The 19,022-nt window shown below is 44.1% G+C and overlaps 1 protein-coding gene across 5 annotated transcripts in view; it reads right to left on the reverse strand.

The window, feature by feature from the left end:
* ccser2b (coiled-coil serine-rich protein 2b) overlaps positions 1-17,867 on the reverse strand; it is a 27,794-nt gene extending 9,927 nt beyond the window's left edge. For 4 of the 5 annotated variants that reach the window (XM_035146291.2, XM_035146293.2, XM_035146292.2 and 1 more), the window contains exons 1-10: positions 17,370-17,867; positions 5,504-6,787; positions 4,750-4,917; positions 4,437-4,640; positions 4,290-4,363; positions 3,207-3,374; positions 1,124-1,214; positions 827-908; positions 619-714; positions 221-317 (exon numbers count right to left, since the gene is read on the reverse strand). In XM_035146291.2, coding sequence (XP_035002182.2) covers positions 221-317; positions 619-714; positions 827-908; positions 1,124-1,214; positions 3,207-3,374; positions 4,290-4,363; positions 4,437-4,640; positions 4,750-4,917; positions 5,504-6,746 — 2,223 coding nt within the window. In that variant the 5' untranslated portion in view covers positions 6,747-6,787; positions 17,370-17,867. The remainder of the gene's footprint in view (positions 1-220; positions 318-618; positions 715-826; positions 909-1,123; positions 1,215-3,206; positions 3,375-4,289; positions 4,364-4,436; positions 4,641-4,749; positions 4,918-5,503; positions 6,788-17,369) is intronic. The other variant, XM_035146288.2, reaches the window with a different exon arrangement.
* Positions 17,868-19,022: the final 1,155 nt, after the last annotated feature.

Here is a 19,022-nt window from a genome sequence, read left to right on the forward strand (position 1 = left end):
AAATATTCTGCAACTGTGGAGAAAGATTTGTGAAAAAACTATTTTCAAAAAGTCATCTGAGTTTAAAATGTTTAATTTGGATCCAAATCTTGAAACTTTTCCTGAAGCTTCATGACTCAAATGTATGAATGGAATTCAGGTTAAATCGGTGCATGTTGTGATATGTGGATATCTCCTGTTGTTACAGAAGGAAATGAAGCTCCAGCACTATCTCTCTGACCTGCAGCAGTAACATCTGGAGGTTCTCCAGCTGTGATCGCAGCGCAGAGCAGTCGTCAGCCAGTTCGTCCACATCCACAGCACGAGGACCAGGAGTCCTGAGAGGGAACCGTTCACACAACAGAAGATACTGTCAAGCTAAACATCTTCTTCACTGGTGTCAAGAATGTTGAAATATGTGGATCCGTGTTTATTAGCTCAAAGCTTTATCTTTACGTTAAAGCTCCACTAATTAAACTCTATGATCATCAAACTACTGAAAATGACTCCCAGAAATGAAACTGAACAATATTATTTCACAAACAACATATAACAGTTTACTATGAACCTTTAGGATTTAATTCAAAACACGTGTTTTATCATTTAAAATGATACTGAAGATGTTTTGTGTTGAATCACCTTGAAGGACAGAGGTCAAGAATGAGGTCATGGTCCCTGGTGGCGTCTGTTCTCTTATTCCCAGGATCCTCAGCGAGCTTGTAACACTGGAGGTCACTGACGGGATGATGGAAAACGTAGTTAACGTGATGCACAACGTCCATGACCTTCTCAAACATCTCCACTTTGAAATAAGTCTTTCTGATTGACTCAACAAGCACTTCCTCACCTTTCATTGTCATGGACGTCCTGCGTTCCCCAGCAGAGCTGCCTCCTCCTCCACTGAGCCATGTTGGACATCCCGTCTCCGTCTGCAGGGGACGGATCAGTCACATGATCAGAACACAGAACTAAGATGATGGACACTACGCCACACATCTGTGAAATGTTCGTAGGTTTATATTAAAACTTGAAACAGCTATTTAGTTAAACTAAACGTGAATATCTTAGCTCTTAGACAGTTAACTGGACGTACGACCTCTATTCCACATTGGGCTATTTCAGACGCACTGATCTGTTAACGCACCGCTGTGGAGGGAGACCTCTTCTGCAAAGTCTTCATCCAGCATGAGGTCATCATCCTCCAGATCACAAGAGTCCAGGGTGTTCAAGACGTCCTGAAACAGACAGAGACACGTGTTTGAGGGTCAAACACAGGACGACACGTGTCCCCATCTTGATTTACAGTTCATGTTCTTTACTGATCAGTTAGTAAAAGAGATTTTACCTAACCCATGTTTTGTTTTTTTACAAATCTGAACTCAATTCAAAAGTTTCTCCTCAGCTCACGGAGAAAGTTCCTGTGAAAGCGAAGATGAGGAAGAAGAGATGAAGAGTTAAACATCCACACAAACTTGTTTGTGTGGATGTTTTCCTGCTTGTGGAGGCTTAGTCACAGCACAGTGACCTGAGAGGAAACCAGACGTTCACCCTGAGCAGCTGCCACACACACGTTGCTGAGCTCAGTCATCCACATCAACATATTACCTCCTAATCTCCTCTTTCTGCTCTCTCCTCCTCCTCCTCCTCTTATCACCGTTCCTCCTTTTTGTCATCTTCTCTCCTTCATCCTCTTCTTTCTCAAGCTTTCTACTCCTCTCCTCTCTCCTCTTTTCTTTCATCCAATCTTTTTCCTCCTCCTTCCTTCGATCTTTTCGTCTTATACCTTCTCTCTCTCTTTTCTTCTTTAAATCAATCTCTCCTCTTCCTCCTCTGCTCTTCAACTTCACTCTCAATTTAGTTTTTAGTTTCAGTCTTTTGATTTGAAGTTTATTACTTCAAGTTACATTTTTAACAGTTTTATTATATATTATTTGTCCCCTACTGGTCTTTGTGTGAGATACAATTATATCTGAAAACTGAGGAGCTGCAGAATTAATAGAGGATAAAAGAGGGAGACGTCAGAGATGAGTTGAGAAGTTGTGAATGTCGTCACCTCATTAAGGCTCAGAGGCTCATTAGGGTCAATCACAGCTCGTTAACACAGGAGGCAGGGAGCTCATCAACCAGCCTGATGAGGCAGAGGCAGTTTGGAACTGAACTCCACACACAACCACTGATCAGACAAACTGCTTCTCTGAAGAAAGACACCTCAAACACCTTCAACACGCTGTGGACATGAACACTACAACTCCCACAGTGCATTTCAGCAACAAACACACATCATCAAAGCAGGTGGAATATGAGACCACAGAGAACAGGTCTTACAAACTGCACCTTTCATCAAGTCACTCTCACATTCAGGTTTATTTTAATTTTAAATTTAATGAAACATTGATATAGATTTCTTCCTGTTTACTGAAGTTAAAGTTCTAATAAAGTACTGAACATTGAGCTGCCAGCAGCTCAGTGAGCAGCTGGAATTCACAGCGCAGACAGCAGAGGGAGCCAAAGGGCTTCTTCACTCAGAGCTCACTGACCTGTCGCATCGTGACAGATGAACGAGCAGGTATCTGCCTCCTTCTGTTTCTAACAACTCAACTTTAAAACAGGATCAGAACCTGATTCAGTTTGACTTTCTGCTCGGACACAAACTTCTCCATGAAGTTACAAACTGGTTCTTCTCATGTAGTGAATCCTGTTGTTGTGTTGATGTGTTCAGTTCCATCAGCATCTGTTGGACTTGTGTCCTGGGAGAGGATCCTCACACGGGACTGAGCTTTATTCACTGATCACTAAGTTTCTATTTGACTCCAGTTGAGTTAAGAACAGAGGAAGTTGCTCCTTGTTAACATCTGTGAGACAAACTGGGAATATGAGACAAAAGAATTGTGATTGATTAATTGATCTGTTTCTCTCCGTTTCATGTTCATTCAATCTGCTGGGACCGAACCAGTCTGATGCCAAACACCCGACACAGGAGCTGGATCTGATTGGTGGATCTGAGTGTCGTGGTGTGTGAGGATGGACGGAGCTGGAATATTAAACTCTCTGGTTTCTCTTTATGTTTTACTGGAACTGAGCTAAAATCAAACTGATGAGGATGACTCAACTGAGCTGGTTTCAGATTCCATACAACTTTAAAATGAACTAAAAACTGTCCTCAGATCAGTTCCTTACTGTGACTCAGTTCTCTGACACACACACACACAGACACACACAGGCCTTACGATGCTGTTGGCGTCCGAGCCGAAGCTCCCGATGTGGTGGGTGCTGCTGCTGTTGATGGAAGCGGTGGGGACGGCGCCCCCCAGGGGCTCCAGACCCTCCTCGTCCCACATGTAGGTGCCCCCCGACCCACAGCTGTCGGAGGGCGAGAGGTCCAGGGACGAGCCACCCTGCAAAGGGGAGCACATAGATTTATTTAAAGTGCCGTCTGTCTTTCTCATATTTGAATTGTGATAAAAGTAGAAAAATATAATCTGATGTTTATCACAATTAATAAAATCACAACCCTGATTGTTTCTGAAGATTCAATCTCCATGTTTCCTGCACCTGAAACTCTTCAGTCTGATTATTAATCAGAATATTTAATGTTTTTATAATTCTGGTTTATTGTGTTTTCACCATCTCTAAATTATTCAGAAATTTTCTATCATCTATTTTTGAATTTTATTGGTTTTAATCCATAGTTTTATTACCTTTCAAGCACATTAGATTCAAACTGTGTAATATTTAAATCTGAGCCTGATTATTATCATCTTATTAAAAGCTTATTGTTTAGCTGAACTAAAGAGGGAAGACATTTTAAATCTTACAGCCAACAAACAGTAAGAAGTACTTCAGTGAATCTGTTTCTAGCCTAAAACATTAACTCAGTTTAATCATTATTTCATATCAAGCATCTGTTCAGCCCTGCAGGATCATTTAATATCATTTAAATTATTGAAATTGATTTCAATGATTTAAAACCCTCCTGACAGACGGTATAAACAAAGTCACCTGGAAACTGGATCATAAAACATGCTGCATATTGTTTTTCTGTATCATCACTTTAGCAACATGATCGTGATTCATGAGGCCAACGAGTCATATTCATAATGACAAAGTCAAAGTGAGATTTTAGGCTTTATTTGATCGGGTTGTATAAATAAAATAATCTCAATAGATATTACACTAAACCTCGATTCTCAAAAGAAGAAGACAAACTGTGATTGAAGCAACGTGTGAGCAACAGATGATTGTGTTGTAAATGCACCAGAACAGAGTTTTTCTCTCCGATTATGATTATTGATCATTTTTTTTCGCTGTACCTGCTCGTGATAATCCGGCTGACTCGACCTTCTCCTGCGTGAGAGCTGAGTCAAATGATGCTCCGCTCGATCGCCTGGAGAGAAACAATCTGTAATATTTCATTTCCAGAACCATCCTGACCTGTGTGTCAATCACACATCACTCACCACTTAACCTCACAGCGGCCCAGTCCATCCCGTCCATCCCGTCCATCCCGTCCATCCCGTCCTCCAGGAAACACAGACCCGCTGCCTTAGTGGCACCGCTACTGGCCGCCTTGTCCTCGTCAAACCTGGCACATGATTGGTCGAGGCCCGAGTCGTCTTCATCGTTTTTGGAGGAAAGGAGCATCAAACCAACTCCTCCATTTCCTACAAACAAACAAAAGATGGAGAGAACACTAATTAATGATCAATAATTATATTGATCTGTGAAGTATTAAGACCACACGCGCGCGCACGCGCTTTCCTTCATCTTTACCGAGGTTGTCGAAGTCGTCCATATACTCCTGACTGGTGTCGTTTCTGTCCAGAGATGATGCTGAAGACAGGGACATGTCCTCCAGTGTCTCCGCCACAATCGACACCTCTGTCTGGGACATGGGGTCCGTCGACAGTCCCTCCGGCTCTGGGGCCTCTGGGCTTCTTTCTGAGGGCGGGGGGGGGGATCAGAGATTCGTGAGAAGCAGAAACAGAGACAGCAGAGAATGATCACGAGAAAAATAGATGTTAAAGGAATAGTTCACCCAGAAATGAGAATTCACTCATTATCTACTCACCCCTATGCCGATGGAGGGGGGGTGAACAGGGGTACGTTTCAGGGGTAAACAGTGTCTGCTGCTAACTTCCAATGAGGTGCATTTAGGGAACGTCAGAAATGTTGACGTCCGCTAGCTTAGCCACTACTGGTGGACTCGTGTGGTGTCATCCAAGTGTCTGCACCACCGTGTCATTTCCACCGTGTTTTACGCCTAAAAGTCCACCAGACGTGGCTAAGCTAGGGGACGTTAGAATTTCTGACGGTCCCTGAATGCACCTCGTCAGCGGACATCTAGGCTTTAAACACACCCCTGAGACCCCGCCCCTCCATCGGCATAGGGTGAGTAGATAATAAGGGAATTATCGTTTTTGGGTGAACTATTCTTTTAATGTGATTAAAAATGAGACGTCGTTAGAAACGTGATTCACAGAGATAAACAGTAGGGGGCAGCAGTGGTTAGTACAGAATCTCCCACCTGGGCTGTTTTCTGTCGTAGACGCCGGCTCCGCTGAGTTCAGTCCTGGGTTCACTTCCTGTTCACCTGCTGACACGCTGGCCGGGGTCACCCGCAGGGGGCGGGGCTGCTTGAGGAGTGACGGGCGTGACAGCTTGTAGCTGATACCGCTGGGCTTGGAGGCGGGGCCGGGGCTGGGTAGGAGGGGTTTCTTTAAGGCAGAGGGGGGCAGGAGGGAGGGGATGCTGACCCCTGACCTCCCAGGAGCTTTGACCCCTCCCCCACTTCCCTCTGGAGTGTGGCTAATAACAGGTAATTTTACCAAACTGCCTCTAGGTGGAGCCAGAGAGGAGGCAGGGGTTGATTCTTTGAGGCCTCGCTCAGCAGCTCTCTTATTGGAGTAAGAACGGATGAGGATGGGGGACGGCTGCTGTCGGACCTGGGTGAGGCTACGCGATCGGTCGTTTTCAGTCAGCTGGACAGGCGCAGCGGAGGGTAGGCAGTCGCTGGAGTGTGAGCGGCTGGCTGGTGGTTTCTTCAGGAAGGGGGAACCGGATCGAGAACCGGCACGAGCAAAACTGTGAGGCTGTCTCAGGGAACTATTGGATACAGTCCATGGCCGAGATCCAGCGAGACCAGTGGGAGCCCGTTTTGTCCCGTTGGTCATCCTGGACGTAGTCTGACTCGGTTTGGAACCAGGAGATCCAAGTTTAGAAACAGGAATTGTTCTTGGGCTGGACTGTGGTGACGGAGACGACGATGATGTCACAGGCGGACTATAACCACGAATGTTTCCTGCCAAGGATGTGGTCGACTTTTTGGCTTCTCGCACCACCACTGGTGATCCCTGTTGTCGTTGGTAATAATACTGGATGTTGTTGCCAGAGTGATTCTGCCCAACATTCCCACCTGTTCCTCTTTTCCACTCCCGCTCTGCGTAGGTGCCATCTTCTGTTGTACTGTTCTCCTTCCTCCATTTCATGGAAAACGAAGTCGGCACTCTGATGAATCCATTCTTCTTGACAGCAGAGGGGGGCGCTGTTACACTACCGTTGACCCCCATCGGCCCAGGATGATGGTAGAACCCGTTGGTGAGGAGGGTGCTGGTCGCAGCAGCGCTGATGACGGTGCCGGTGTTCGCGGTCGGAATCTGAGCACCATTGGAGGCTGTGATGGATTTGGGCCGCGAACCAAACTTGGGCAGCCTAGAAACCATGGTCGGCATGGCAGGAGTGTCGACGAGACAAGAGGGAGGGGCTGACATCAGACCCCGCCCACTTCACCATGGAGAAAGAGCCAGTGGAGCTGCAGTGGGCGGAGAAAAGAGAGAAAGAGAGAAATCTGTTTAATCAGTGAATGAACTGTGAATAACGTGGAACTTCAAACTCCTGCTCAGTGTTTTAAAGATGTTGTTTTAATTCTCTAAAAACACATTTGTCCTTCAGGAAACTATGAGGTGAGTTTATCAGCTGTTAGCTGTTAGCATGAAGATGCTAACAGGGCGGACACTGGACGATCAAACATTGGGATTCAGATGAAGAAGTTGTCTGATTTTGATGTTTTGACTGAAGGATGGAAACTATCAAACATTTCAGTTTCATGTTTATTCTGTTTCGTCTGCAGAAGTGCAAGGGACACACACACACGATAATTATAGTTTATAAAGGTAATTATAGTTTATATAATTTAAAGTAGTAAGAAGCTGCAGCTTTTAATTAGTTAGTGACAAATAACTGGAACAAGAGTCACCGAGTCTGAGTGTGTGTTCTGACAACACATTGACACAGACCACACCCGTAATAAAAACAATCAGCTGCAGAACAGAAAGATAACAATCAGTTAAATGTTTCACAAGACACACACACAAGAATACAAACCCTGAGGCAGGCAGAAACAAGGCGGGCCTGTTTCAGGTCTCCAGGAGTGTGTGTGTGTGTGTGTGTGTGTGTGTGTGTGTGTGTGTGTGTGTGTGTGTGTGTGTGTGTGTGTGTGTGTGTGTGTGTGTGTGTGTGTGTGTGTGTGTGTGTGTGAGCCTCACACTGAGCTCTGTGTTGTTCGAGCACACGAGGGTCCGACAGCGTCCGACTGACGCAAACTGAACATATTTGACGTCACATTGAATATCAGACACTTTGCTGCCGAACCTGTTCTGAGGTTTTCATGCACGTGACGGGAAACAACATGAAGGTGTGAGGTCATGACTGTGATAAAGACGGACAGCATACAAAGAGAGAAGCCGATCCATCTCTATCGCCCCCTTGTGTCTGGCTACAGTATGGGTCATACATCCCCCCTCCTCCATGTTAGCAAATGGGACACAGACCAAACTAAAAGAATCAAAGTCTGCTGGTTTCTGTAAGGTAGGTAGTTGTTATCACACTGATGTTTGAGTGTTCATGTTTCTGATAAGTTAGATTTGAATTCCTTATTGGAGACATGTCGTCATCTTGGTCTTTGGGCAAGCGGACGACTCGCCGCGCTGCCAAACTCTCGGAGGCCACGGCTGAGGAGTAACTGATGGACGTTCAGTTCATTCATGTGACCAACACAACCGCTGCATGTCATCTCATGGCTAACGACACCGGACCGGTTACTGTGACACCTGAGCTATAATAAGGTTGTGTTTGCATTAGCGCGCACATAGAGAAGTTCTCAGTAACACATATTCAAACACATTTGTGAGACTAGTGTAGTTCATATTTATGTATATATGCAGATTCTTTAATAAAAATAACTACAAGAGGTATAAATCCCGACAGTTTGTCCACTGTCTCAGTTCCAATAATCCAAATTAAAACCAGAACACATCTCCAGCCCTGCAGTCTGAGCACATGGTGCTGATGTTGGGAAAAGAAAGGAACAGTCATTTGTCCGCCCAAGGCCACCGTATCTCCAGCTACACCGAGCATCACAAGCTTTTCTGGAAGCCTAAATTAAAAAAGCACATGTTCTTATCTCCAGCAGAAGATAACTTGTGATTTCAGTGTGAGAGAAACAGAAAAGTCCTGAGTTCTTTTTATAAAACCATCATCTGCACATCCTCACACAACCCTGCAGGATAAAGAGCATGATGTTGATCAAGGTCAGGTGAACACGTAACTACTGATATTATACATCCATACGTTTCCAGCCACTGATACAGAGGATAACCATCACAAGGTTCCACAGACCCAGCAGCAGCATCTGTTATCGCTGAGTTTAAAATAAATCTAAATGCCTGTCGGGTTCCGGTTGGGCTCAAGAAGGGTCGGATAGAAACATGCAGCCCAGGTCAAGCTCTAACTTCCATACAGCTTTCTGCAAGTACTAGAAGATTTATATCTTCAGTAGGAATTTAGAGTTTAGAGCTGAAAGCCTCAGAGGAGGCTGCAGGAGAGAAGTGAGACATTACAGAGAATCCCACAATAAGAAATGACAGAATAAGACCAGAATTATTCTTTAACATGCTGATGCCCATAAAGATGCCATAGTGTGGAAATGATCCTGCAAAATAATAAACTGTGTGTTACCAGTTCCATTTTACTGGGAAAGACACGAATCAGCTCAGTATCTGCAGAGCTCTGATTTATCAGCTTGAACTTAATGTGAATTCAAAACAATCTGAAATCTTGTTGCATCTGAATCAAACCACATATCGTGAAGCGTCTGGTTTTCTTTCACAGACTCTGACCTCCGTCTGCTCCCCTCCCCCCTCGTACTGTACATGGTCCACACACCGAGCAGGTCATCCATGTGCTCATGCTCCATTTCTCTGTTCACTGAGCTGAGAGGAATCAAAGGCCGACTGCTCGGAAGCCAGAGGAGGTTCAACACATCCAACTGGGTTACATGTGCAAAAGTCTGGATTCCGCCTATCTTTGTTAAATAATTAACACAATCTGCTTGATTATCTTATTATAAATGATCATATAGCTTCTTTTTTTTAAATAACAATTTTTGTCATTCATTAGAAATGTGCCCTATGAGATAAACTGTGATATGTGAAAAGGGGTTTTAAAAAAAAATTTGATTGAAATTTGAATCTACTCTTTACTTTAATGATGAATCGAAAATAAAACTTTATATTTTTTGATTGTCAATTGACCAATTTTTAAATTGACTAATCATGTCAGTGCGGATGAGACCATGTTTTATTAAAGTTACAGGGTCCTGTTTGTGTGAGGTTTACTTCTCAGTGTCGTCGACTCTTTGTCTCCTGACTGACGTTGTTCCCTCCACTTTCAAACAGCTGCTCTCAGGTGAGTCTTTCCACTCGGTGAGGTCACGTTTCATTAACGATCGTCAGGCCGAGAAAAGGTCAAAGGCCGTGAGCGTTCACACGGATCAGGGACACGGCAGATGCTCAGGACTGACCCGACCGCGTGGACGTCTTTTTCCTCCACTAACTCGGTTTAATAAAGACAAGCTCTCAACAGCTGAGAATAAAAACGCAAGCAGCAAGTTCTGCAGCTCCACCAGCGGCCGGATCATCTTCCATTATCACTCAGTGATAAATGAATCAATAGCAACCTGAGCTGCTGCTGCTCGGCCTGAATCAAACACAACTGGGGAAGACGCTGCACAACATTCATCAACACTTAAAGATTTCTATTAACAACTTATTTTAATGTTTCTGTTCTTCTACTTATTACTTTCTGACTGTCTTGATTATCTGATGTTTTGGCTTTAAAACATCAGAGAAGCTGGAATCACAGCATGTCTATTAACCAACAGAGGTGTTCCTCAGGGTTCCATCTTAGATCCTCTCACTTTCATAGCTGACAATACTAACACAACATCAATTACCCTGGACTGTATGTAACAATTTAAGATTCATACACTTATATGCTGTAATTACATACAAACACAAAAACAATACTTTATGGAAAGATCAGTGATTAAACTAAATAATCATTAGTCTACATCATGTATCGATTATAGGGCTCGGGTGATCCGCTGATCTTCCCACTAAATAATATTAAAATACTTTTTCATTAAAATAGCAAGTATTTCAAGTTATTATAGTGTTTGATTCTTTTTTAAACTTTCTGATTGTACTTTTGCTTTAACCTCACCCTAGCTCCATTTTGGAAATTCCTTTGATTCAGAATAACTGAGAAAAATCATTGCTATTCAATTTCTAATTTAGAATATGTATCCTAACATCTTCCACATTTGGCAGAATCATTTGTTTTCATGGATAACTTATCATTAATTATCAACTTTTTTTGCTTTAACTTTGTGTAAATTCTAGTTGTGTTTCATTACATCATCTTGTGAAAGTTAGATTAAATAGAAAACAGATCCTTATCGCTTTCAGTGAGTTTTGCAAAAACAATCAAATCTGAAACCTCCTGAATAAGAAGCTGGAAACAAACAGTCTGTTGTGTTGTAAGAAATCTGGATGCGTGTCGGCAGCGTTTCTCTCTGCTCGTCCTTCAGAGAAACTGAACTCTGAGCAGCTGTTTCAAGGTTTGAAGGTCACGTGATGTAACCGATGACACGTTGGTTTGTGTCGTCACTGGAGAGATAACTATAGTTTATCTGATCTCTGCTGTGATGCCGTTTCTGTGGCATTAAATATGAGCATATGAGTGGGATCGATGCTTTCGTGTGAAGTATTTAAAAGACGACCTCCCTCCCCTCCGGCCTCCCGACAGGTCACCTGACCACAGAGATATTCAGAGGAGCATAACCCCCCCTCTCGTCATCGCCATGCTACCGTTTCATCTCCTCGTTCCTTCTGCACCTTGTTAAATCATTCAAACCGGATTTAGACCTTAACCGAAAGTACCATGAAGTTCCAGGATGTGAGGACGCGCCGACCGGCGGGGACACCATCTTTTTTTTTAGCCTCAGCGAGATCGACTCCTCATCAGAATAGAAAAGCCACTTTTAGTCTGTGTGCAGTGCCGTGTCACTGATGTGGGTGTTGGGCGTCCAGTCGACTGAGCGTGTCGTCAGACTGTGGACGACATTTGATCCGTGGAGAATGAGCGACATGTTTCCTCTCTCAGCCCGACGTCCACATGCTCACTGTCAGTCTGAATAACCAGTCAGACAGAAAGAAACAAGCAGAACACACCTCCCTCCTCTTCAGAATAAAAGAGCCACAACACTGAAGTCTGGACCTCAAATGTTCTGGAGGTTCAACTGTCGGTCTGAAAGTAGCACAGGGTTTAAGATCCTCTGTGTCAAAGGTCAACAAGTTCAAATAAATTATATATTTACTAAAAGGGAAGAACAACCAGTGACAGTCAGAAAAACAACATGGACACACACACACACAGCTTTAGGCCAGATGTGACACACACTACATGAATGCTTTGCCTTGTTTAACACACACACACACACACACACACACACACACACACACACACACACACCACACACACACACACACACACACACACACACACACACACACACACACACACACACACACACACACACACACACACACACACACACACACACACACACACACACACACAGAAACTAATCTGACTGGTGGAAACACAGGTGGAGTTACAGGCTCCGCCCACACTGACACGTAATAGCTTTAAAACTCATCACTGTTGCTATGGTTACACCTGGTGGCGTTTCCCAGCCTCTAAATCAGAGCCTTTGGTAAACTGGCCTCGTTTTAGTTTGAAAACTGTTTACACGTGACGTGTGTTTTTGTATCAGCGTGGACGGAGCCTCAGTGTCCTGAGGTCAGTGAATCAACAAACTGATTGTCGAAGCCTTGTGTTGAGTTCAGGAACATCTGAATCTTTTCATTGTCTGTGTGAAAGACACCAGCTGACACGTCCTGTGGTTTGTCTGATTCCTCCTCAACGCATCAGGGACACATAGTTACACTGGGTCACATGATCTTCAGCCTGGTTACACACACACAGTATTTTAGTTTGACTCAACCACATCCTGCAGCACCAAGCAATCTGCCACTCAAAACCCAAACAAGCAGCCGCTTGAGGAAATTCATGTTTCAAATCAAACTGCGTCTGTGAAGTGTTTTTAAAGAGTTACGACATAAACAGAGAAGAAAGAACGTCTGAGTCTGAACAAGAAGAAAAACAGAGTCCAACATCCGACACCCCCCCCTCTCCCTGGGTGTCATAGCAACTTGGCGTGGACAACATCCCTGTTGTGTTGGAAGCTCTGGACCTTCACTCCCTCGAATAACCCCCCCTCCTCCAACCACCAACATCATTAATCTGCCACAAAGCAACTCTTTCTCTACAGCCCTGCACCAAACTCCCATAATGCACCACACTTCACCCAGCCCCCCCACACCACCAGCCCCCCAGGCCCAGAAACCTACTTCTACAAATTCAGCAGCAAACAAGCTACACGTCTGACTGAGGTGACAAATGAAGCTATTTACAGACATGAAGTCTGGACGTGTTCCTCACATGTTCCTCATATTTTCTGGATCTTCTCCTGCAGCCTCCTGGTAAAACATCTGTAACATGTCAGAGTGAGTCCATGTGAGGAAACAGCAGGACAATGTGTGGAAGCTTCCCAGAGAGCGAGTGGACGTGTTGATGAGGTTTCTAACACGTGACGGACGTGAAGCTGGAAGAACACAAACATCTCAGGATGAAGAAGAGGAGCCGTACACGTAGAAGACGAAGACGTCCACTTGGAAACACGAGGAGGTTCCAGATCTTCTGGTGATGAGGGCCGACGCCGGTGGTGAGCTGTAAACAACAACACTGATCTTTCCACAGCAGAGTTTATACGTCATGTCCGGCCTCCTGCTGCTCTACAGGCTCCGCCCCTGCTGCTCTACAGGCTCCGCCCCTCGCCTGGATGTCCCCACATGTTCCTGTTTGAACGAGTCGGGACCCGACAACCTGCTGCTGCTTCACATGTGGAAGACCAACTCTGGAAAACAATCTGTCCGGGCCTTTTACAGAGCTCATGTCTTAAAACAAAGAAAGACATAAGGACACATGGACGACAGAGGACTTGCATGAATGTATCAACGGGAAGTGAAACTTTAAAGATAATAAAGACAGCTGAGCTATAGTTGAGTCCTCAAACATTATCACAAACATCTTAGAAAACTTCACATACACACAAGTGATGATTTGATCATAGGGAGGAAACACTGCAGACAGACTCCACCCGGTCAGAGACAAAGAGGACGGACAGAGAGATGAAGAGATTCACAGAGTATTTCCTGAGAGAGAGAGAAAGAGAAGATGCTTATCTACGTAAACTAACTTTGATGTAAAATAGGTCTATTTACTGTGGTTGTATCACTATGAATGTTGGTTGTTCTTCATGAATTGTGACTCGTCCACTCTCACTTAGTATTATTGCTTATTTTATGTTTTATTTATTCATGTTTTTGTTGCTTTTGTCATTTAAATGTTTCACCCAAAGGTCTCGAAACATCCGGACTGAGGACTGACCAGTGACTGAGAAAATGTCTTTAATGAGTGAAGCTGCTGTTTAAAATGAAAACATCTTTGTTAAGCGGCTCAGTGATTGGTTCATCACACGATACCAAAGAAACTCATTAAAACTTTGTGTCTCTTCTAACCTGATCAAACATCACTCTCACCTCCCTTGTGTTTTCAAAAAGTGAATCATTGAAATTCCACAGCGAGGACAAACAGACGTGTCGAAGAAGGCCTTAACGTTTATGTCATTAAAGTAAAGATCAGCAGCAGCGACCACGCCCCTCTGCTGAACAGGATTAATCCTTAGCCGAGAAGCTAAGTGATGATTCTGCTTGGAAGAGAGGTCGTTAAAGTCGAGGCTGAGAGCGTCTCACTGATGAACGGTGGAGACGAGCGAAGCCTCAGGACACAGAGCATCAGCATCTTTTTTATTATCTAACCACGTCTGGGTTCATGTCACATGACTGTTCTCATGGAGACATGGTGGTGAAGTTACGTACTTGACACCTCGCAGACTTTTCACTTTCATCAGGTGAGTTATGTTTATAGATCTGACTCATTCGGATTCCAGCTGGAGACATCTGTTGCTGTGACACTGTGACTTCTTACAGAAGAAACTAACAAGTAAAACATGTCGCTGTTCATAGTTAAACTGAATCATTTAAGATCTGAGTTCCAGTGTGAAAACATCAATAAACAGGACTGAACACAGCATCATTCATTTCACACTGTACGAAAACACCTCAGTGTCGAGCTAGCTCAGAAGGAGACGTTGGAACATTCATGTCGTAAATCAGGGTTGGAGCCGAATATGAAAATGAGGTCAACAGATCTGAGGCTCCATCCAAAGTTTTCATTTTAAAAACTGCCTTTTAAAGCTGAACTGACGTCGTCCACACAGTAACACAGACACTGACCTCCACTGGGCCCGGTGTGAACAGGTAGCAGAGCCTGCAGATTTCAAACTTCTCCGATCAACTCCACATGCTAGGCGTAACCATAGCGACGAGTTTTAAAACTAAAACGTAGTGATGTGGCCTCTGACACGCACGCACGCACGCACGCACACGCTTGTTATTCTTCTCTAATTAGTGATTAACACACTTTCTAAGTACAGTATAAATATGAATGTTTGATGATATAAATTTAAATGGAGACTTGAGCAGCTAATTTGAATAAATTGGCATTTTTAAAAGCTGGTAATAGTTCCTGTAATAAACTACTTGTGCTGCAACTCTGTGCTTCTAAACTGTCAGCGTCAGCATCTGTGCAGAAACAGATAACGTACAGCCCTGAAACAGAAAGTGAAATGAGCAGAAACAAAAACATGACTTTACCCTGTGTCCTTCCTGTACAGACACATGTTCTTTATATTTAGTAGAACAGATAGAACCGCTGCTGTTCTCTGTGAGGAGGGAACGTTTGCTGTTATGGAGCCTGAAGAAACGTGGGATTTAAACTGAAACAGAGGAACTAACATGAATTATTCACAGTCTGGAGGCGAAGCAGAACTCTGCATCGTCACTGTGTTTCCAGGAAGAGACCTGAGGGCTACGTCCACATCACTGTGTGGATCCGTCTATCTCCTGAGGACGGATCCCAGCAGAACACAAACAGAAGAACCAGTGAGAGTGAAGCAGCTGTTTCATCACTGTTGGGTTCTCGACATGATTCGGTTCTGTGAAGAGCAGATCCTCCACCTCAGCAGGGACTCGAGCACCCGGAGACAGAAATAAACAGATACTGATCTGTCACCAGGTTCCTCTGCACTGACACCAGCTGAGCCTCTGTTCTGCAGCTGGAACCACACACACAGAACCAACAGATCCAGAGAACCACACACACACACACACACACACACACAGAGAGAACCAACAGATCCAGAGAACCACACACACACAGAACCAACAGATCCAGAGAACCACACACACACAGAACCAACAGATCCAGAGAACCACCACACACACAACACACACACACACACACACACACACACACACACACACACACACACACACACACACACACACACACACACACACACACACACACACACACACACACACACACACACACACACACACACACACACACACACACACACACACACACACAGAACCAACAAACTAGAGGAACCACAGACACACCAGAGCTCAGAACCTTCAAACGATTCAACTGACAGAACCTGCAGAACCAAAGACCATTACGAACAAAGCAAGTTGTGGAAACCAATGAAAATGTCAGAAACAATGAGAACCAGCCTGTTCTAAAGTGGTGCCGAGGTAAAAACAACCCAACATACCCTCAGAGAACCGGGTTCTACACCTGGCGGTGATGTAGAGGAAAGGAACAGAGTGGACCGAGGAGGTGAAACTAATGGATCCAAAGAATGGAAACAATGGAGCTGAGGACACGAGGAATGTTCCTGCTGTCATGAGGAATGTCCACAGACGGAGAACCAGTCGTCAGATTCCTCACTTCGTCTCCATGACTACCCTCCTCCTCCTCCTCCTCCTCCTCCTCCTCACTAAATATGAGGTTATGTCGTTTCAGGAGCTTTTAGTCAATGTTTTTCAGCAGCGACGACACAACAGCTGGATTTGACCTGAAGCTGTGGGGGTGTGGTCACATGACTCTGTATTCTATTCTATATTCTAAAGTAAATAAACTGAAGCTATTTATTCTTCATTTCCAAAGACTGAAGTGAATATGTGATGATTGTGGACGAGTCACAATGTGAAGATGTCAGTGTTCTGGGAACTGGTGACGGAGTTCAATTGAATTTATCTTTAAATGATAAAATACACAAACAAAGTGCTTTTAAAGCAACTAAATGTACTAATCACACAAAGAGACCAAATACCCACATATCTATTTGTATAACCTGCAAAGTCTGCTGTGAAAATACCACAAATATACTGATTAAGCTGCCGATGCTCTCCTCCATCAGTCCAGCCTTTAAGAGTCAAACAACAATATTCAGACAAATGTCACAGAATGAAGTTCATTGATCAGCTGATCATCTTTACTGCTGATCAGTTATTCTCTATTCGTATAAGTGTCATGACCTGTGTAATAAACCATCAGCTGTGGGTTTGAGTCCGGCTGTGACTCCTGAGCTTCTGATGGAAACACATTCTGAATGAGATGTAAACACATGAACCTGAATATGAGTGTGAAACATGAAGAAACATGAAGAAACATGAAGAAACAGAAGAAACAGAAGAAACACATCAACAGTCTCCATCATGATCTCAGCGTTATCTCAGGATGACGACACGAGCTTCACTTCCGCTCAGAACCTCGTAGAGAAAACTCTGCTTTTACAGATGCTCGTCCGGAGCGGTCCTCCACCGGGACCCGGCTCCACCCGGTTCGGCCCGGCTCCACCCGGTTCGACCCGGCTCGACCCGGTGTGTGTCCGTGTGGTTCCGTGTGTGTCGTTAACGAACATGTTGTGTTACCAGCTCGGCTCTGCGGTGCTAACTCACCTGTCGACTGGAAGCGGAAACGGCGTCCGGGTCCAGAGGCTCCGGAGGATCCGAGTTCGGTTCAATCCGGAATAAACACGAAGAGTTCCGGTAAATAAAGCGTCGATTCACCGGGAGGACGGAGGACGTGCACTGGGAGGACGTGGAGGCGGTGCACCGGGAGGATTCACCGGGAGGACGGAGGACCTTCACCGGGACGACGGAGGACCTTCACCGGGAGGAGGGAGGACGCCCACCGGGAGGATTCACCGGGAGGTCGGAGGACACTCACCCGGGGCAGGACGCAGCAGCGGCGGCAGCAGAGTCTCCGCAGAGCCTCGGTCTGATCCACGCTACGGGGTCTCCCACTGAGATCTGTCACCTGCACGGGCCCACCTTAGAATCCTGCTCATGCGGAGTCAGCAGAGAACTGTCAAAATAAAAGCCCAGTGTTTTTATGAGTGTGCGTGTGTGTGGATGATTCAGCAGCAGCAGAGGAAACACACGCACGCACACGCGCACACACACACACACACACACTCACAGCTGACACTGACGTCACCACCTCGCAGTAACCCTTTCATCACCAAACTCGACAAAATAAGATTTGAAAAATATTCAGCTAAACTCTAATGAAGCCTTTTATTGTGAAATATCCATCAATGCATTTGTTGACGAATGAATTTATGAATCTATAAAATACATAAACAATAATAGAAAATAAAAATATGTATTTGTTATTAATTAATGAATTTAATATCGAAGACAGAAGTCTCCATTTGAAATGAAGGCTGCTGGTTATCATCAATTGAGAAAGACCTTTATACGTGTGTTCTGTTAGTCAGGACCAGTCGTATTAGTTGTTCTGATTATATTCTATTTAAAATAGGATCTTTCTAAATGATAAACATTGTGTTTGGTTTCCTGGACTCAAATTGACCCCAAATATAACACGTTACTTTCCTTGATAATAGAAATGGTTTTTCTATCCAAATGTTATAAGTAAAAAACATGTACTTAGAAATAACGTAAATCTCTCAGCCGAAAAAGATCGATTTCCAATCTTAGGTGAGTCGGTGAGATTTTATGTTGATTTGCATTTCGATATAGTCGCATCATTGGTATTCAGGATGAACTGTATTGTGTTTTATATAAAGAGATATTTCAACTAAGACACATTAAGTAGCTGAAACATAAACTTCAGTCAGAATCTTGAGAGAAACGACGCGAGGAGCCGGATGCAGATGTGTTCAGTCTGTCTGTGCTGTGAGTGTTTGTCCAGTAGGGGGCAGAGCTCACCTTCCTCTGAGAAACCTCACGTGTTCATCCTTTGTTCCTAATGTCACATGAACTTTTTAGTTAAGTTGTGTTTTAAGAAACACATGAGCTAATCATGTCCAACACTATCAAATAATAATAACCATCATATGATAATAATACAATAACAATAACCCTGATAAACTAATAACACATTGATATTAAAACGTTTACATTCTCGTTCAGTGGATTTTCAGCCTTTTAATCAAACACTTGATGTTTGACTCATCAGAGAAAATGAATCAGACTCATTCAGAATGTAACCTTCAGACAAACTCTTTCATTTGGGACGAGAGATTCTGTTTTTATTAAAGATCTGGTTTCTCTCTTGATATTCAACTCAACTTCAAGTTATTT

Source organism: Hippoglossus stenolepis, chromosome 21 (genome assembly GCF_022539355.2).
Source record: "Hippoglossus stenolepis isolate QCI-W04-F060 chromosome 21, HSTE1.2, whole genome shotgun sequence".
In the NCBI taxonomy this organism is placed as follows: Eukaryota; Metazoa; Chordata; class Actinopteri; order Pleuronectiformes; family Pleuronectidae; genus Hippoglossus; species Hippoglossus stenolepis.